This window comes from Paroedura picta, chromosome 5 (assembly GCF_049243985.1).
Source record: "Paroedura picta isolate Pp20150507F chromosome 5, Ppicta_v3.0, whole genome shotgun sequence".
In the NCBI taxonomy this organism is placed as follows: Eukaryota; Metazoa; Chordata; class Lepidosauria; order Squamata; family Gekkonidae; genus Paroedura; species Paroedura picta.
In genome coordinates this window covers 9,790,452-9,811,402 of record NC_135373.1, presented here as the reverse complement: position 1 = coordinate 9,811,402, position 20,951 = coordinate 9,790,452, and the positions used below count along the sequence as shown (strand labels likewise).

The window sequence follows — 20,951 nt, the reverse complement described above, 5'->3', positions numbered from 1 at the left end:
TTCTTCCTGACCAGCGGAGCAGGGAGATAGAGTAAACAGGGAGGTCATTCTTCACTGAGGTTAAAATCCAGACCAATAAGATTAATTTCCACGTGAGCTTTTGTGAATTGTAGCTCGCTTCTTAGGTTTATTTACTTGTAGTTCAGTTTCTGTGAATGCCCCTCTTGGCATAGCTGTCTTAGGGAACCAGTTTGGTGTAGTGGTTAGGAGTTCATACTTCTAATCTGGCGAGCCGGGTTTGATTCTGCACTCCCCCACATGCAGCCAGCTGGGTGACCTTGGGCTCCCCAAAGCACTGATAAAGCTCTTCTGACCGAGCAGGAATATCAGGGCTCTCTCAGCCTCAAATCCCTCACAGGGTGCTTGTGGTGAGGAGAGGAAAGGGAAGGTGACTTTAAGACGCTTTGAGACTCCTTCAGGTAGATAAAAGTGGAATATAAGAACCAACTCTTCTTCTGTCGGGAAGCAATGAGGAAGAATGACACGGAGAAGGATTTCCTGCGAAAGACCTCTCGAACAGAGGGGAATCCTTTATTTATACATACACGTAAATCATTTCAAATAATCCCGCGAGGTAGCGTGGAGCAAACTGATAGGCTTCAAGTAATCCTGCGAGGTAGCGTGGAGCAAACTGATAGGCTTCAAGTAATCCTTTTAACATATGAGGTAATTGCTGTGCTGTAGTATCCTGATTGGTCTAGGTTAGATGCAGAGGTGCAGCCTTAGAGAGCGTGGTTTGCCAACGCCCTCAGGCCGAATCTCTACATCTCCCCCTTTTTTGTTTTAAGGCAATGATAAGCCCGATACATGTTTCGGCGCTGAAAAGTTTCATGGGATTGGCAACACATTACCCATATTTTATCACTGTGATTTTTGGGTGTCCGATTATGAAATGCCGAATTTTTTGCATGACAACAAAAACAGACACCTGGCATTGTGTGCTGATATCGAAATTGTTGAAAGCGCTTAACTTGTGAAAAGTTCCCTGCAAATAACTTTGATTTGTCTACATTTTGTAATTCAGCCAGCACCATCTCAGGTGAATTAAAGGGAGTGGGGATAAATGACATAGAAGCTACCGACAGACGGGATTCATAGATTAAAGACACATTTTTCCCATGAAATTGAAACATATAAGCAGCATGGCGGACCCAGTGATTAGGCGCAGACATATAATGCGGAGTGGCAACCCCACTTGGTAAAAACCCACACATACAACATAACCAAATAACAACAGAATTAAAATGTAAAGCTGTTATAACAGCAGCAAGAAAGTTTTCCAGAGTTTCTGGAAGTCCTTGGTCCTTGAGTTGCTGCTCGGCTTGATCAGACAGACCCTTTATTGCACCCCAAGTCACTGGGGGGTTTGGATGTCTTCCCTCCCCGTTTTCTCTTGACCACGGGCTCCATCTCCTGCAGCTGCAGGTTGAACTGAGGAATTGGGTTGCTTAACCCCTGATGCCAACCATTAAGTGCAGGGCGGACACAACAAGCAGGAACCCACCCAGAGGGAAGGGCAACTGCTGCGTAGCCCCAGCCCCAGGTAATCAATGGGACTAGCCCGTACCACCTCGGGTCTGGTAAACGACGGTATTGATCCTGGGCCCGAGGAAGAGGGACGCCGGTCTGGAAATGATGCTGAGTCTTAGCTAAAAATTGAGAATTAAAAGAAATAAGATTAATTAAAAGAAATAAGATTAAGATGATTTAGAGTAAACAAAGTACTTGAAAGCAGGGATTCCTTGTCTAAAAGGGAAATCCCAATTCCCCCTTTTTGTTTTAGTTTGTCGAGCATGCGTTTCCCATTGGCACGCTCTACAATAGCTTGACCCGTGGAATTATAGGGAATTCCAAAGACATGTTTGATGTTCCATTGCGTGCAAAACTGAGCAAAAGCTGTAGAGCAATATGAAGGCGCATTCTCTGTTTTTAGGGTGCCTAGAACACCCATGACTGAAAATGCTCAGAGTAAATGTGCATGGAAATGTTTTTCTTTTTCTCCTTTTTGCATGGTAGCAAAGATGTACCCAGAGTAGGTATCAATGACTACATGGAGATGCTTCCAAGGGGAAAAGGGTGGAAAAAGAGTGACATCCATCTGCCAAACTTGGTTAGCTCCAAATCCACGGGGGTTCACCCCAGTAGTCGGATAGGAGGCCTGATTAGCGCATAGTGGACATTAGCTTGAACTTCTGCCAAAGGAAAGCGGGATTCCTTGGCTAATGCCTTTGCATTTTGATGAAGCAAGGCATGACTCTCAATTGGAGAGTGAACAACAAATGAAACAAGAGAATCAGCTCAAGCATTTCCTTCAGTGAGAAAACCAGGAAAAGGCTTTTCACATGAGCTACATACATTGGAGCTGTTCACTGTTACAGTGATTTTTGTACAGCTAAAAACACACTTAATAGTTGTTCATCACATACTGGAGACAAATATGAATATTCAATTACAGATAAAAGATTACAGAGATACAAACTATCAGAATTTAAATTAAATTAAATTAAATAGTTGAGACTCAGAAAGACCAGGGCCAACACTGCTGCTGCCAGTTCCAACCGGTGGCTGATTATCTGCAGACCTGTAAACTTACTGTACCATATACCATCTGGTTGTTGCCAGGTTAAGACTCCTGGTGAGGGAGATCCATCCGTAAACACCGTTAGGCCGTCTACTGGGACATCAGTAATAACCCTTTTCAAAGAAAATGACAACTGAAAACGTTAGAAACAAGATAGAGCAAATACTCATTTGGAAGGAAACCTGGAGGCTTAGAGCTTTCATAGTGCTCAAGCATTGGACCAAACAAATTCAAAGAAAGAGAGGGACTCCACGAGGCAGTCTCATCTCCTGTTGAGGGCTGGAATGGCTGGAGCTCCAAGAGAGAGCTAATCTCCACACATTCCAGTGACCAAACAAACAATTGACCTGTGAAAGATTAGGCCTGTCTGATATAAATCAGGTAGCCTGAGTCAAAAACAAAATTTAGGTCCTCCTTTAAATAGACAACCCAAAAAAAATTGACCAAAAGAAAATATTCTAACTGCTAATTACACATAAAAAAATTGATGTAATAAAAACTGTGGACACATTCCCCAAAGAGGTTCTGTGCCTTGCTTTTACCCAAAAGGTAGCAAAACATAAAATAAAGACAAAAGGATTTTGTCTTATATAAAAAATTCTATCTCCATCGCAGCCAGGCATTACCCTGACTTATAAATATTATGCAGCTAGACAGCTCTGACTGATAAAGCTCTATTGAGGCATAGCAGCGTTTCAGTGAGCATACTTCCTAACTGCTGATCAAAAATTTTAAGACAGAACTCCACTCCCCCCCTTCTTCCTTGAAGCGGGGGTCAGGAAACAAAAGCTAAAGTTCTTCCTGGGCTGTAAACAAAGGATCATTCCTGTGCTACGGAAAACCTTTTAGTTGTGTAGATTAGTGGGTGATAGGTAAGAAAGCAAGATAAGTTTCTAACTAAGCTCCTAGCGTAGGAACTGGAAAAAGAGCCTGATTCCAAACCGCTAAACAGCACTCCTGCTACTGCAGCTGGAGGCTCTATCAATTACAGCCAAATTTTAAATTTTAAAATGTCTTTAGGTGGCTAATCATCAAAACCATGAAAACATTATTTGATACATTATATAAGCCAATTGAAAACAACTGAGTAAAACACAGAAATAAGAAAAGAGGTCATTAATGCAAAGCCAAATACAACAGTTCAGTTCTAATCCACTGGCATGTGCAGTGATTGAGAAAAACAAGCAAATCTCTTTGTGAATGGAATACCATCATTGTAGTGTCACAACTGAAAAGATCCTTTCTCAGGCTGCCACCCATCTAACCTCAGAAGGTGAGGGTGCTTGAGCAAGTACCCTAAAATACTAATGCAGATTGTGGTTTAATGCATATAGCTTCTAAAAATGCTTGCTTATAAGAACAAGACCATATAAATCTGTAGAGAGATGGAAAAAACCTGTTCTACAAAATCTTTCCAAAGCACGTTGTAGAAGAGAAGAAAGCTGAAAAACTAGAGAAAATGCATACTTTGTAAGAGGAACAAAAATTTTAATAAGGTCGGTGACTAAGAATTAGTGATCCCTGATAAAGATCGTTGCAAGCATCTGGAGAATGAACAATATTCCCGATGGCTTTACCCTGAGTCAAAAGAAGCTTGGTAGTCACCTATGCCAAAATCCCAGCAAGATTTTATCATGCTTGCAATATCTGGATCACGGCCCAAACCCTGAATAATGCATCTATTTTCTGAAATACAGTTTTCTTTAGCTAATTTCTTGAGCAATTCAGCTTGGGCTTCCTGATTATTAATCTGTGCCTCTGTAAGGTGCTTGATGAACTCAAGAAAGAATTCAGAGACTTTCTGCCTAACATTAGTGATCCCCTCTATCATTCCTTGAAAATAAGAGGATTGTAAACCATTTTCCTTTATAGCCTTGTTCAACTCACGCAGAATTGAATAGGGAATGGCTTCCCACGTTAACGGGATCTGCCTGTTTTCCCCTTCCCCACGCGTGGTTCCCCACGCTGGGGTTTCTCCCTCCCAGTCCTCAGAGAGATGGAGCTGACCGGCCTGACGGGCAGCTTGAATCGCGTTAGCGATCTGGGAGTGGCCCCCAGTCCTTAATGGCTGCGAGGCGAGAGGTTTGGGAGTGGTCGGTGTAACGGCCACTGGTAAGAGAGTGGGATAGGGAAGGTGTGAAGGTGCAATATTTTTCAATAGCAGATTTCCAGCTTCTGAATTCATGACTTCCAGCGCTTTGTGTACTTTCTGCCATGTCAATAAGATCAGCATGGGAGCATAGGGCTCTGCCTTTAACTCCCTCCCTATTTTTTCCCAGTCTCCTAGTCTTCTGGTCCCTGCTAAAGGGTACCACGGGCACTGGCAAGATACTTCTTGTATCAGTTCCCGGAGGTCCTTCACCGAAATCGCCTCTCCTGTGTACTGTCTCACTGCCTGTTTCAATTTGTCAGCATGCTTTACCTGTTCCTTAGACAATGATTCCCCCATACTCACCAGGGAGCCGTAGCTGATCGTGCACGAAGACTCTTTTTCTGGTCGCAGTGAGCACAGGATCTGGAATCACGTCGGGGGTCACCACTTGTCGGGAAGCAATGAGGAAGAATGACACGGAGAAGGATTTCCTGCGAAAGACCTCTCGAACAGAGGGGAATCCTTTATTTATACATACACGTAAATCATTTCAAATAATCCCGCGAGGTAGCGTGGAGCAAACTGATAGGCTTCAAGTAATCCTGCGAGGTAGCGTGGAGCAAACTGATAGGCTTCAAGTAATCCTTTTAACATATGAGGTAATTGCTGTGCTGTAGTATCCTGATTGGTCTAGGTTAGATGCAGAGGTGCAGCCTTAGAGAGCGTGGTTTGCCAACGCCCTCAGGCCGAATCTCTACATTCTTCTTCTTCAATAATATCAGGGCTCTCTCAGCCTCACCTCCCTCACTGGGTGCCTGTGGAGGGGAAAGGAAAGGGAAGGTGACTGTAAGACGCTTTGACTCCTTCGGGTAGAGAAAAGCGGCATATAAGAACTAATTCTTCTTCTTCTTCAGTAGTATCAGGGCTCTCTCAGCCTCACCTGCCTCACAGGGTGTCTGTTGTGGGGAGAGGAAAAGGAAGGTGAATGTAAGCTGCTTTGAGACTCCTTCGGGTAGAGAAAAGCGGCATATAAGAACCAATTCTCTTCTTCTTCAGTAGTATCAGGGCTCTCCCAGCGTCACCTCCCTCACAGGGTGTCTGTTGTGGGGAGAGGAAAGGGAAGGCGACTGTAAGCTGCTTTGAGATTCCTTCGGGTAGAGAAAAGAGCCATATAAGAACCAACTCTTCTTCAATTTGATAAAACAATTCAAGAAAACAGTAAAAACAATTTAAAGGCTGTAATAATGAATCCGCTCACTATAGCTGCCACGTGTAATAATCAGTCAGTCTGCTTGGATCCAGTCTAGGATGGGAAAGGGCCCTTATTGGTGATGGTGATTGGCCCCAACTGAATGCTGGTTGGAAGAACTCTGTTTTGCAGGCTCTTTGGAACTGCACGGCTTGCAGCTCTTCCGGGATCTCATTCAACTAGGTGAGGGCCAGGACCAAGAAGGCCCTGGCCTGGGTTGAGCCCAAACGTACATCTCTCAGGCCAGGAATCAGCAGCCTGATTTTTGTGCATTTTTGTGTTGGCAGAGCAAAGCTTCCCGTTTTCTCATTGGGCAAGGGACAGACTAGGTGTTATCCCATTGCCTATTGGCGCATGTCGTTACTGGGGAGGAGTTGAATAACACATTTGAAGTTCTGCATTGCTAACAGAGCATCCGAGGCGGCCAGAGGAAAAACAGTCGGTGAAAAGTGCATTTTGGAAACTACGGTGGTAACATGTTGAAAGCACCCATGGTAGAGTTAACTGTGCAGAGGGAATTATAACTCGGTGGGTTTAGTGGGGGGAAATGACTCATGCGCAGAGTTTACTACGTCATTTTTAGCGGTGTTTTCCCAATTTTTCTGTAATGCAGATTACTCCCGGGTGAACTGATTTCCAATGACTGGAGATGAGAGCCACGGTGTGGTTGTGGCAGAATCGATCTCAAGATACTCAGAAGTACATTTTAAAATAGTCCAACTTTTAAATATATGTGTTCTATGTGATCATGATTGGGACCTGAACTAGAACTCAAAATGGTGAATTTGGGTATGGTATTCAAAATGGGACATTCCTAGAACTTGTGTGTGTGTGTGCCGGTTGTGTGTGTGGTGGCAAGTAATAAAGAACTGTACAAACAGTCTGACTCATGAACTGGACTCTACATATCTCACTAAATCAGGACCCAAACTAGACATCCCAAATTATCCACTGCTATGACTCCCAACCCCAAGCTGGGTCCTGAAGACCTCCTGGACTTACAACTGATCTCCAGATGTCAGAGGTCATGTCCCCTGTGGGGAATAGCTGCTTCGGAAGCCATTTTCCCCTTCTGGAGCTCCCCTCCAGCTTGGTGTAGAAGTTAGAAGCACCGACTTCTAATCTGTCGAGCCAAGCAGGATTCTTTGCTCCTCTTCCACATGCAGCCACCTGGGTGATCTTGAGCTCACCACAGCACTGATAAAGCTGTTCTGACCGAGCAGGAATATCTGGGCTCTCTCAGCCTCACCTCCCTCACGGAGTGTCTTTTGTAGGAAAAGGAAATGGAAGGCGAATGGAAGCCACTTTGAGCCTCCTTTGGGTAGAGAAAAGGGGCATATAAGAACCAACTCTTCTTCTTCAGTAATATCAGGGCTCTCTCAGCCTCACCTCCCACACAGGGTGTCTTTTGTAGGAAAAGGAAATGGAAGGCGAATGGAAGCCACTTTGAGCCTCCTTTGGGTAGAGAAAAGGGGCATATAAGAACCAACTCTTCTTCTTCAGTAATATCAGGGCTCTCTCAGCCTCACCTCCCACACAGGGTGTCTTTTGTTGGAAAAGGAAATGGAAGGCGAATGTAAGCCACTTTGAGCCTCCTTTGGGTAGAGAAAAGGGGCATATAATATCAGTAATATCAGGGCTCTCTCAGCATTGCCCACCTCACAGGGTGTCTGTTGTGGGGAGAGGAAAGGGAAGGTGAATGTAAGCTGCTTTGAGAATACTTCGGGGTAGAGAAAATCGGTATGTAATAACCGACTTTTCTTCAGTAATAGCAGGGCTCTCTCAGCCTCACCTCCCACACAGGGTGTTTGTTGTGGGGAGAGGAAAGGGAAGGTGATTGGAAGCCACTTTGAGACTCCTTCAGGTAGAGAAAGGCGGCATATAAGAACCAATTCTCTTCTTCAGTAATCTCGGGGCTCTCTCAGCCCCACCTCCCTCACAGGGTGTCTGTCGTGGAGAGAGGAAAGGGAAGGCGAATGTAAGCCACTTTGAGACTCCTTCTGGTACATTCAGAGTTCACGCACAAGCACATACATACAGGTTCCTAATAAATAAAAGGTGGAAGATGAATATTTACTTAATCCAGAAGAACTGCGGGAGGGGGGTCCGGAGTGGCAGCCCGTATTACAGGGTAGGTTTCTTTGAACGTGACAACAAAAATGGTGAGTTTCTGGTCTACCTTTATAGCCAGTTTTGCATCTGAAGGGCATGGGACCGGGCAGGAAGCCCTGATGCAATAGGTGACAGGGTTAAAAGGACAACAGTCAAAAGACTCTCTAGCACAGGGAGTTGCGACCCCATTTGGGGTCCTTTGGCCCCTTCCGTGGAGTTGCCCTGTTGCTGGCGACCACGGCAGTGGCGGAGTTGCCTGGCAGCGGAAGGCACCAACAGCAGGTGGAGGAGAGTGGTGGCAGCAGGCAGAGGCAGGTGCTGGAGGCGGCCGGGAGCCAGTGGAGGCGACAGAGCCATGGCACTGGCTGCCTCCATGCTGCCTTGACTGTTGCATGCGCACACCAATGACGCCAACGAAGTTGGGGTCGCGGCAAGGAAAAGGATAAGAACCACTGCTCTAGCGCATCAATGACTCTCTAGCACAGGGGTAGTCAAACTGCGGCCCTCCAGATGTCCATGGACTACAATTAATGTGCTAGAGCAGGGGTAGTCAAACTGCGGCCCTCCAGATGTCCATGGACTACAATTCCCAGGAGCCCCCTGCCAGCATTCGCTGGCAGGGGCCTCCTGGGAATTGTAGTCCATGGACATCTGGAGGGCCGCAGTTTGACTACCCCTGCTCTAGCACATTAATTGACAAATCAGGCTCTGACAATGAAATTATGATAGTGTGACAGTCCAGCTGATTGCTCCCAATAAGCAGACTTTGTTGACAAAAAGTTGTTTATTGAGTACACAATGATATTAACATCTGTCAAACTTTGCTAAGGCTACACACCTAGGAAGCATGGTTCCATCTTAATCTCTAGCCCCCCAGCTCCCCCCGCCTGCCCATTTGGGCATGCAAATCTACGAATGCCACCCCCATAGCCCTGTCAAACTAGGGATACTGGTGTCAGGATCAGTGCCTGTTCTCTGCCATAAGGGTTCCTCCATTTTATTATATTCTCTGTATTAAATGCTGGGCTCTCTGTGTAACCCAAGCCCACAATTTCTTGCTGTCTGCCTAAAACCGAAACCTGTCTGCTGTCCTCATGTTATCATGATTTGTAGTGCCCGCTGTGAACTGTTTGTCTTTTGAACCTTGTAAGCTAGCTCTGCTTATTGTAACAATAACCGTGTATCTTGTCAATAGGCGCCAGGCAGTCCAAGGACGCGCTAAATGTAACACACCCTGGCTGGGTGCCTCGCTGGGCACCTGGAAAAGAGGAGGGGACCCTCCCCCCGGGAACATTCAAGTTTTGGGCAGGAGAATTGTCTTGAAAAGGGCTTGCATTTGTATTGTAGGTTAGATTTGGCTTCGCTAGTTATAGTGACTGAAGTAAACTTCCATTAAAACTTTCTTATTACAGAAGTTTTGCTGTGAGTTCTTTTAGCACTTGACAACTGGGATGGAAAAACAAGACGGAGTTCTTTTACCCAATTACAGGTCAGCAAATAAAACATCTTTGTGCCTTGATTAAACTGGACGTACTTCTCAGGTCTCTCAAGCCACTGAGCCATGTCTCCTGAATTCTTCCATTACATTCTCTAAAGCCCTTTGCAGGAAGCGGAAATCAAACTTCTCCCTATACCAACTGGAGACGAGGAAAACCTCTGGAAAGGAAATGCCAGCCTCCACCAAATTACTGAGGCAGTAGTTCCTGATTTTTTGACAGGTGGTTTCCTCATTGAAGCCTGGGTTCATTTTTTCATTCTGAATACTGATGTCCATTTTGGAGCACACGTAAAAGAGCTTCTTCCCCATTGCCTGAACTGCGCGGGACAGCTGGATGTCATAGACAGTGAAGCGATTCGACGCCACAATGAGGAAGAAGTCATACTGGTGGTAATTCACCTTTTCTAAGTATTCCTCTCCCTTAAAACTCGATGTTCCAATTCCTGGTAGGTCCCATAAAGTTACATGTGGAAACGTAGGGTACAAATAGGCCTTCGGGGGAGTTGTTCTTTCTATGACATCAGCTTGGGCCGCACCCTCTGCAAAATCTGACAGGCCTCTCAGGGCGTTGACCAGCGATGATTTTCCAGCACCTGAGACCCCTGTGATGGCAACGTCAAATGTATTTTTTTTCATCACATTCAGTCCTTGATGAGCTGATCTGATTTAATAAACAAACAGACAGACAATGTTGCAACAGTTCTCTTGCTAGGTCAGAATCATTTCCCCCTGAGAATCTGGATTTAGCGGTAGGGTAAAATAGATATTAAAACTTTCCTATCTAAGTCTTAAAGCCAATAGGTCGTTCATCCAAGAAAAGACAGCAATATGAAAGTTATCTCTATTCCATATTTATTTTTTCAATATGATGTTGAAGTGCAGCAGCTATCTATTTGCTGTTTTGTCTACGGTTTTGTTAAAATTCAGGTCATTAAATGAAAGCCACAGGCACTGTAGGATTCAACCCAAACTCTATGGATTTACCATAGAGTTTTGAATGAACCCTAGAACATTCAGCAACCCAGTAACATCATTTCCAATTCTATGCCAAAAATGATGTCTTGACTTCATAAGGCACCATTCTGTGGACTCTTCACCCCCTAGAATATGCTTTCTCAGCTGGGGTTTTGTGAAATCCTGGGGTTTCTTGACAGCCCTAGAAGTGTTTCCTGAATGCGTGGGAGTTAATTTTATCCATTTGTACTGGCACATCTGGACCCTCGCACCCAACAAGGAAGAGCTTTTGACCTTCTATAGCTGGACAGAGGGAGAGGGTGAGGGGTTAGAACATTGTATGCCATCTTTTAATATTTAGTGTTTAATGTTAATTTTAATGGGTTTTAATGGGGCCATACTGTTTTTATCATTTTACTGTGAACCTCTGTGGGTCCGAATGGAAGGTGGCGGTATATAAATACAAAAAAAAATTAAATATTAAATATTAGATGCTAGTTGTTAAATATAAATATATAAAGGTTGTCAAACATTTATCAGGTGATATGACCATATATATCCATGTTGAACCCCCACCCCCCTCCATGGCCAATGATGAGCCTGGAGGGGGTGGGAAATGGCAGGGCCTTGGATGGGTGCATACACAGCTCAGCTTCCCAACCCTATTCTGCATGATTGTGCCACTTCTGGGATTTCTCAAAGCCTGAGGAATGTTTTAGGACAGGGGTCGGCAACCCCCGGTCCGCCAGCAACCATACCTGCCTCTTTCCACCCCACCCTCCTGCTGCGAGAAGTTCACCAGGCCCCGAGTGAAGCGGCTGCCAAAGTGGCCACTTCACTCGCAGCCCGGCTAGCTTCTTGCTGTGAGAGTGGGGGGAAGAGGCTGTTAGCGTTGCTTGTGAAGCGGAAACCGTTGTAGTGGTGTGTCACTTCAATGTGACAGAAGAACACAAACAACACAGGTTTGTAGGTTCCTTAGCAGTTATTTTATGTACAGAATATTTACATGTTATCCAGCAGAGTGCTGCGCGCACAATGGCATTTCAGAGAGGGAAGAACAGCTTTCCCATCATTCCTTTTATACACAACCTATGTACATGCAACCTTCTCTAATGTTGCATCAGCTTTCTATCCAGCCAATAGAAGCATTTGTGCTGTGTCATTCCTGTGCACCTGACACTTCTCACATGATCAGTACCTGTCAGTTAGATCAGTTTGATCACCTTCACGCTGTTAGCTGTCACTTGGTACATTATACCAACACCCCTCCTCAGATAACAGAGTGAAGTCCTAACATGCTACTAAACAGTTCATGTTTGTTTATACATACAGGCTTTGTGAATACATCAGATACATTCTCATCAGTTCTGCAATTTTTGTGAAAAACCTCTCACCACAAGCCTAGCTTTTGCCTGTGAAGAACCGTCTGCCTTTTGCTTCAGACGATAAACCCATTTACAAGATATAGGCTTTTTTTCCTTCAGGCAATTCTGCCTCTGTGAATACTTCGTTGTTTACCAGTGAGTCAAATTCCGCCTGCATGGCTCCTAGCCAGGCGCCCCTTTCTGGTTCTGCAAAACTCAGAATTTCCTTGAAACTCTCTGGCTCCTGTGTGCCAACAAAGTTTATCACTGGAGTTCCCAGAGTCTCATACTGCAAGCGGTTTGGTGGAACCCCTGCAGTCTTTCTCAGAGTTGCTCTGACACTTGGCTTAGTCTCTGAGCTTGCCTGCATCTGCTGAGATGGAACAGGCATTTGACCTCCCTGGTCATTGTGATTTGTTTCACCAGCATCTGGAGTAACTGGCAGCATAGCCATTTCAGGACTCTGTATGTGAGACCAGTTATTCTGCTCATTGAATGAAGCAGAACGGCTGAACCTCACTCCAGTTTGTCCCTCTTGAAAACGATATGCCTTCATTCCAGACTGATAGCCAATGAATTTCAGAAACTTTGACCGTGGCCCTGCCTTAGTTCTCTTTGCTTTGGGAATGGACACCCAAGCCCCAGACCCAAATACTCGCAAGTGATTCAACTTAGGCAGTTTTCCATACAATAGGAAGTATGGAATGTGATTAACAGAACTTGACCACACACGGTTACATACATAACAGGCCGCACTGACAGCCTCTGCCCACAGACACGTAGAAGACCTTGTGTCTTTTAACATACACCACATGACTGTCTGCAGTCTGCCTATATGTCTTTCAGCCACTCCATTTTCACTGGGACACCCAGGATTTCCTATCCTATGGCTGATGCCATTTTTCTCCAGCCACTGCTCAAAATCTTGAGAAATAAACTCACCCCCAAAATCTGTTTGTATGGAGGACAGTTGACACCCCAACTGCTTTTGTGTTTTAAGACACCAGGTTTTAAATAGTTTGAATGTGTCTGACTTGTGCCTCATAGTCAGTGTCCAGCAGAACCTGCTATAATCGTCCACTATACAAAGCATGTACTGCCGTCCTGAGACACTAGATGGCATCTTTCCCATAAGATCCATGTGTATTAGCTCAAGAGGTCTATGTGTTACTCTTGTGCTTATTTTAGCCACTGGAAACGCCTTGGCTTTTACTTCCTTACACACCTGGCAATCCAAATAATTTGTACACTCCGAGATATTGCCACCAACCCCAAGAATATCTAAGGTTTTTTTCAATGCTGAGTATCCTATATGCCCAGTCCTTCGGTGCAATAAATGTATACAATTATTGTGAATGGGAGTGTTATCAACAACCTGTGCACTTTCTGAAGTCTCCTTCAACAGATACACACCATCAGACAAACACCCCTGCACCAACTCCTTTCCTTCTTTCCAAATTGAACACCCCTTCTTAGTGAATATGACATCAAACATTTCACTTGTTAAGACAGACACACTTAGGAGATTGGAACGAAGTGAGGGAACACACATTACATTCTTAAAAGTACAATTAAGGTGTGGGAGATATAGTGAACCCATACAGACAACTTCTCTTGTTTGTCCATCAGCCAGCCGCACTTCCTTTAGCTGGGATGTCTGAATGTCTGTCAGCAGCCTCTGGTCATTGCAGAAGATCCCTGTAGCTCCGCTGTCGATCACCCAGTCCCCTCCTGAGGGTAATGCTGTGTTCACGAGCTTGATCGTAGCAGTACCCATTATCCTTTGGGCACTATTTGTAACATCCTTCACCGATTGGGAATTAGCTTTTGAACAGAAACGAGCAATGTGTCCCGTTGACTGACAAATCCAACACTTTCTCACTCTCCCAGACACCTTCTCCTGCTTTTGAAAGTTGCTTGGTTTTACATAGACAGCAGCCACCTGGGAGCCGGAATACTCTTTTCCTTTGGCCATATGCCCAGACACAGATAAGACTCCCTTGGCAACTTGCCTGGACTCAAAATCTTGTAGTCGCCCAGTGACTTGGCTCCATTCCAAATCACTTGCTTCATAGCCCTCCAGGCTGGAAACGACTGGTTCAAACTCAGGTAACAGAGATGAAAGCAGAATGAAAATGCGATCCAATTTCGAGGTAGCTTTTCCTCTAAGCTCCAAATTACGAAAGCACTCACTCAGAGCATCAATATGTGATCTCACAGACTGACCTGGCAGCATCTGAGTTCTATACAACCTCCTTGACAGAGATATCAGCGTACCGGCCGAGTCCTGGAGATAAACATTGCTCAGAGCAGTCCATGCCTCGCTCGCAGAGTCGGCATTGTAGATATGCAGCAATTGTTGATCATCCACAGCTAACACAATTGTAGCAAGAGCCCTCTTATCTGCCACCTCTTCCTGTGAACTCGGTTTGGGAGGGGGATTCTCCACATACCTCCAGAGCCCTTCTCTGGTTAGATAATGCTTCATCCGCAGCGCCCACACATTGTAGTTTTCCGAGTTGAGCTTCTCCACGGGGATAGCAGCTGTGCTCATCATCGCAGCTGGAGAACTCACCAACACGTCTCTCTTCCCGCCTGCCTCCGTACCTTCCGTACCGGCAGACAACTGCTTCTCCTCAGCAGACATCCAAGCACTCAGGATAACACCACTGCCACAAACTCACCACTGCAACCACTGCAACCTCTGGGACCTCTGGAACCTCTGGGCCCATAGCCCTGTTAGCGTTGCTGTTAAGCGGAAACCGTTGTAGTGGTGTGTCACTTCAATGTGACAGAAGAACACAAACAACACAGGTTTGTAGGTTCCTTAGCAGTTATTTTATGTACAGAATATTTACATGTTATCCAGCAGAGTGCTGCGCGCACAATGGCATTTCAGAGAGGGAAGAACAGCTTTCCCATCATTCCTTTTATACACAACCTATGTACATGCAACCTTCTCTAATGTTGCATCAGCTTTCTATCCAGCCAATAGAAGCATTTGTGCTGTGTCATTCCTGTGCACCTGACACTTCTCACATGATCAGTACCTGTCAGTTAGATCAGTTTGATCACCTTCACGCTGTTAGCTGTCACTTGGTACATTATACCAACAGAGGCAGGTGCGCCTCCGGCATGCCAGCGGACACTATCGTGCACGGGCAGAGCTGCCGCGCATGTGCATTAGTCCCCCCTGCTGGCGAAAACGCACATGTGCAGCTATTCTGCGCATGTGAGTTAGTGCCACCTGCTGGAGAAAACGTGCATGTGCGTGGCTGGGCCGGCAGCTTTCCCTCAACCCCGGAGGTGGTCCTCAACCAGAAAAAGGTTGGGGACCACTATTTTAGGAGGTTCTCAATGGTAAGAATGTTAAGAAAGGCTGTCCGAGAAAAACAGAATGCCCACTAGATACCTAATTGATATATATACCAATATGTAGTGTTGCCAAATGGAAAACTTCTAATGTTTAATTTTAGCATTGTCATAAAACACGGGAAATGTTTTCCTGTAATACTTACAATTTTTAGAAATATATCTGCAAATAAAACTATTACTGGGGTCTTAAAGATGCTATTGGACTCAAATGTTGAGGGGCATTTTAATATTTTAAAAATATTTTAAATAATTGTTTTTAAATAATTCCTTTGAATTATATGTTGTTTTTGGGGGGAGGTGCCTGGAGAAATGGTGACAGGGAAGCCAAATCCTACATTAAAAAAAACTGATCCATGCTGTTCCCTCCCCAATGCCTTCTTTAAAAAAATAATCCAACTTTTATTCATCTAAAAAACATACCATCATAAACCATATATTTTCCAAAATGACAGGTCACTTGCTACCTGATAGGTCCTCAGCCAGGAATGGCCCTCCCTTGTACCTTAGCTCCTATTGGGAGGGAGCCCTTGGCCAGGGATGGCTGATAAGGAGTCAGCCCTCTGCCCCCAGCCTTCTGCCACCCTCAGAACTTGTTGTGTGGAAACAGAGGAAGCCCCAATGTGTTGCTCTCAACCAGCCCTTTTCTCCAGGGGAATTAATCTCTGCATCTGATGAACAGCTTTCCTTCCGAGGGATGCCCAGGTCTCCCCTGGTGGCTGGCATCCTTCGACCTTTGTGAAGCAGGCCACAGAGTCCCCCTCCCAAGCAGCCCTTTTTTACCAGAAGGACTGTTGCCTGAAGATGAGCTATCATATCAAAATCCTCTCTCCAAAACAGCCATTTCCCCCTGGGAAGCTGATCTCTATAGTCTGCATATCAATCCAGGAGGTCTTCAGGCCGCACCTGGAGGTTGGTGACCACTGGGTTAGGAATGTTCTTTGCCATTTGGAGGTGAGGCTTCAAGAGTCAAGAGGGTGGGTGCAAGGAGCCCCACGGAACCCAGAGCAGCCTCTGTTCTCACGCGCTCCCTCCCTCCTAGCTGTTTTCTCCAGAAGAACTGGTGCCTGGAAATCAATTGTTAGTCCTGAAGCCCCCACCTACAGGTTGGCAATCCAACTGGCTGTACATGGAGGAGGCGTGGGGGATCAAATTGGGTTCTTGAAATTAGAGTCTCCTACTGTTTAATCTCCTGGCAAATAGATGGGGAAGAAATGGAGGTAGTGACAGATTTTATTTTCCTGGGCTCCCAGATCACTGCATGTGGAGGCGGCAGTAAAGAAATTAAAAGACACTTGCTCCTGGGGAGGAAAGCAATGGCAAATCTAGGCCTGGAGCTTCATTGTCCATGGGGTCGCGATGGGTCAGACACGACTTCGCACCTAACAGCAACAACAACGGTTTAATCACGTCCAACACGTTGGATCTCAAGATCAAGCAGGAACAGGACAGGGGGGAGGGTCAGTAGCCAAGAAAGCCACAGTGCAGGCATGTGTGCTAGGACCCATTGCATTCCTGGGTACAATGGGCTTCGTCCCTAGTATCAACATAAACATTAAACCCTTAACTAAGCTCAACATACCTGTCATGGTGTCTCATGTCTGGTAGAATTGCTGGTCTTGAGATACATTTCCTGAGCTCATGGATGTCACTGTCTAAGGTGCACCAGAGAAGAGGGAAATCGTACTTATTCGGGTAGAAAGAGGAAACAAGAAAAATTTGTGAAGAAGAAATATCAGCTTTCGCCAAGCGATCGAGGCAATATTTCCTGACTTGTTGAAGGGTTGCTACCTCATTGAAGTTTGGACACCATTTTTCATATGTCATACTGACGTCCATTTTGGACTGCACGTAGTAGAACTGCTTCTTCATTTTCCGAATTGCACAGGACAACTGGATGTCATAGACAGTAACACGAGTACTGGAAACAATTATGAAAATATCATATTGGCTGTAATTTACCCATCTGAGGTATTCCTCAGCTTCTGAAATAGATGTCCCAAATCCTGGTAGGTCCCATATTGTTACATCTGGAAAGATGGAGTGTGGATAAGGCCTTGGCTCTAGGGTGGTTTGTATCACACCGGTTTCGGCTGCACCTTCCTCAAAATCTGAGAGACCCCGCAGAGCATTGACAAGGGACGATTTACCAGTACCCCACATCCCTGCAACAGCAATGTCAATTGTGTTTTTTTCAAAAACGTCCAGACTTGGTTGAGTTGAGCTTTTACCACCCATGGCTGTTCTGGATCATTCACCTGCTCTGAAAAATAAACACAAATATTGTGACTGTTAACTCCAGCTGCTATGGTTAGGAGCGCAGGCTTATAATCGGGCGACCTAGGATTGATTCCCCTCTCCTCCACATGCAGCCAGCTGGGTGACCTTGGGCTCACCACAGCACTGATAAAACTGTTCTGACCGAGCAGCGATATCAGGGCTCTCTCAGCCTCACCTCCCTCGCAGGGTGTCTGTTGTGGGTAGAGGAAAGGGAAAGCGACTCCTGATAGAGAAAAGCGGCATATAAGAACCAACTCTTCTTCTATTTGTGTATCATTTTCCTCTGACAACCTAGATCAGTCTTTCTCAACTTTTTTACTATTGAGAGACCCTTGAAACATTCTTCAGGCTTTGAGAAATCCCAGAAGTGATGTGATTGTGCAGGATATGATTGGGAGGCATAGCTGTGGACACACCCACCCAAGGGCCCTCATTGGCCATTATGGATGAGGTGGGTAGGTCAACGTTGACCATATGTAGACAAATCACTCAATAAATAAAGGCCTGAATCCATAAGGTCCCTTTCAGCACCCTTGCAGTTGGCATTCCACAGTCTTGGGGCACCGTTGTCTCCCAGCCCACCTAATCCCAGAGGCTGTCAGCTTGGGATGGTATAGTCACATTACACTGGCAAAGGGTTTTATTTATGTTTGCAGCTTGGGAGCTGACAGGCTAGAATGATGCAACGAAGTGACAAGACCATCGTACAGGATGGATTCAAGTGAGTAGCCGTGTTGGTCTGAAGTAGCACAAAAAAACAGAGTCCAATAGCATCTTTAAGACCAACAACGATTTATTCAAGGTGTGAGCTTTCAAGTGCATTTTACAGGATTAGATTACTGTAACTCACTTGATGTGAGCCTTCCCATATCCCTGATCCAGAATCTACTGTTGGTCCAGAACATGGCTGCACAGGTCCTATGAAGGGCCCCCTGGAGGGCGCACGTACAACCAGTTCTCCAACAGCTACACCAGGTGCCAATGGAGCTCCAGATAAGGTTTAAGATTCCGGATTTAACCTTTAAGGCAGTGGTTCTCAACCTTCCTAATGCTGCAACCCTTTAATACAGTTCCTCATGTTGTGGTGACCTCCAACCATAAAATGATGTAAGGGTTCTTTCACAGAAATTAAACCGAAACTGACCAATGGCGCGAAGATCCATTGTACATGATTGTATATAAATGTTTTGGTTTTTTTTCTGGGGTTTCTCAGTTCAGTTCTGACTCTTGTCCCAACATGCCAATCTCTCTCTATTCCACTGCTCCAGACAAATGAATGCTCTATCTCGATCTACCCCACAAGGCTGCTGTGTGGGTAGCACCCCTCCCCGCAGCCAAGCTGCTTGCCCTGCCACAACCCCTATGAAAGGGTCAGTCGACCCCCAGGTTGAGAACCACTGCTTTAAAGCCTTCTATGTCCTTTTTACTCCAGGCAGGACAGTGAGGGAGAATTTGGCTCTGAGCTACAGGATTCTTTTTTCTTTATATTGCTTGCTTGCTAACCTGCATGCCTGTGTTCTCTACCTCGAGATACTCAAAACCGCACTGAAAAGTGGGCAGGCCTGTCTTTAAAAAATATAAAATGTGCACTGTAAGTGTATTTGGATGGAGACCACCAAGGAATACCAGCATCATGACCTGGAGGCAGGGCACAGCAAACCAATTCTGAGCATCTCTTGCCTTGGAAAGCCCACTGGAACACCATGAACTAGCTACAACTTGATTGCAAGAAGAACCGAAACAAATGAACGAATGCTGGGCCCAGTGGTCCCTTTAAGGCCAACAAAGTTTTATTCAAGGAGTATGCCTTTACATGTATGTACGATCATGCACCCAAAAGCCTCTGCCCTGAATAAGACTTCGTTGGCCTTAAAGGTACCTCTGGAATAAAACTTTGTTCTACAAGCCAAAGCTAGCAAGCTAGCAAGGGTAAGGTGACCAGATTTTAACATTGGTAAAGCGGAACACCATTGACCGGTGTGTGTGGGGTTCTTGATTAGAAATTTGGTCTATATGGAGCAACAAAAAGTTTCATAGAATGCACAGAATGCAAAAATAATATTGTAATACATATTTTTTTTAATTTCAACATAAGTACAATTTGCCAGGTACCCCCAGATGTCCCTCTAAAAGTGGGACAATCTGATCACCTTAAACAAGGGGCAACCTCCTCCCATCTGCCAGCAAGGCACTTTAAGAAAATCCAAGAGCTGAGAGGTTCTGCCTTTTGGCAGGGGGAGCTGGAGTCACTAGTGCAGTGGGGGTCAAACAGTGGCTTTCCACATGCATGCGGACTACAATTCCCATGAGCCCCTGCCAGTGCTGGCAGGGGCTCATGGGAATTGTAGTCCACAGGCATGTGGAGAGTCATCATTTAGCCAGATCTGCACTAGAGCATGTCTTTTTTAGATGTTCTCTTTATGAGGCCCCTTGCTCTAATATAATATTTCCTCTGCTTAGGGATGTAACTTGAAATACTGTTCAAGAAAAAACTGGGGCCCATTCTGTACACATTGGATAAATGTACTTTCAATGCACATTAGAAATACATTATCGTGTTCCGCGCAGGAAAATCCAACAGCAAAGGCTACTAAATGCAAGCCAAATTCTGCGGAACAGCCATTAGGTTGTGGAATAAATGAAATGATCAGTCACAGCAACTTACCCTATGTTCCATTTAAGTAGAGAATAGAAATTCTGGTTTTGTTTTAAAATTGAAACATATAGACCAGGGGTAGTCAAACTGCAGCCCTCCAGATGTCCATGAACTACAGTTCCCAGAAGCCCCTGCCAGCGTTTGCTGGCAGGGGCTTCTGGGAATTGTAGTCCATGGACATCTGGAGGGCCACAGTTTGACTACCCCTGGTATAGACCATGTATATAACATCTGAATATATTTTCTCAATACTGCATGGCTCCTGCATTAATTTGCTTCTAGCCTCTATTTGCTGGTATTACTCTATTCTACCAGGCATTATGCTGTATTCACATCACGTCAAAACTTAATTCTACTGCTCCAACAGGGGGACCCACCTGAACCTAACAGCAAATGAATGCGATGAGGATTCGGATCTGAAATAGAAATCCAAGCGGTGCCAACAGACCTGCTGCAGACTCTCCGAGGCTGCCAAACAAGGTTGTTTTTCGCTAGAGGTGGCCGTGCGACGCCGTTGACATTTCACACCGGCTGCAGGAAAGCCGCTGGGGCGTTCAATCAGCCCATTTCCCCGCAAGGGGCTCGAAGCCCAGCGGTTTCGCTTTCGTTCTCCCAGCGCCCACTGCGAAAGGGGAGCCGCGCGTGCGCCGGTCATGCATCCCAAATCCACGTTGGGACATTCCGGAATGAGCCCCCCTCTCTACTGCAGGAATCTGTTGTGTTGTCCAGCCTCCTCGGTCCGATCCGGTGACCAGATCCGGCCACTGCCGAGCAAGGGCGGGGAATCAAGATC

At 45.6% G+C, this 20,951-nt stretch overlaps 1 protein-coding gene across 5 annotated transcripts; it reads right to left on the bottom strand.

Moving 5' to 3' along the window:
- Positions 1-462: 462 nt before the first annotated feature.
- LOC143837024 (uncharacterized) lies at positions 463-20,907 on the bottom strand. Of its 5 annotated transcripts, XM_077336434.1 has the most exons (4): positions 20,536-20,905; positions 16,805-17,485; positions 9,569-10,193; positions 463-5,488 (listed from the first exon to the last, which is right to left on the bottom strand). In XM_077336434.1, the coding sequence occupies exons 2-3, from the start codon at positions 17,458-17,460 to the stop codon at positions 9,581-9,583; spliced, it is 1,269 nt and encodes a 422-aa protein (XP_077192549.1). In that variant the 5' UTR covers positions 17,461-17,485; positions 20,536-20,905; the 3' UTR covers positions 463-5,488; positions 9,569-9,580. The 5 variants fall into 5 exon arrangements, with proteins under 5 accessions (XP_077192549.1, XP_077192550.1, XP_077192551.1 ...); XM_077336435.1 differs by lacking the exon at positions 463-5,488 and having other exon boundaries at positions 8,733-10,193; positions 16,805-17,480; positions 20,536-20,907; XM_077336436.1 differs by lacking the exon at positions 463-5,488 and having other exon boundaries at positions 8,733-10,193; positions 16,805-17,480; positions 20,607-20,907.
- Positions 20,908-20,951: the final 44 nt, after the last annotated feature.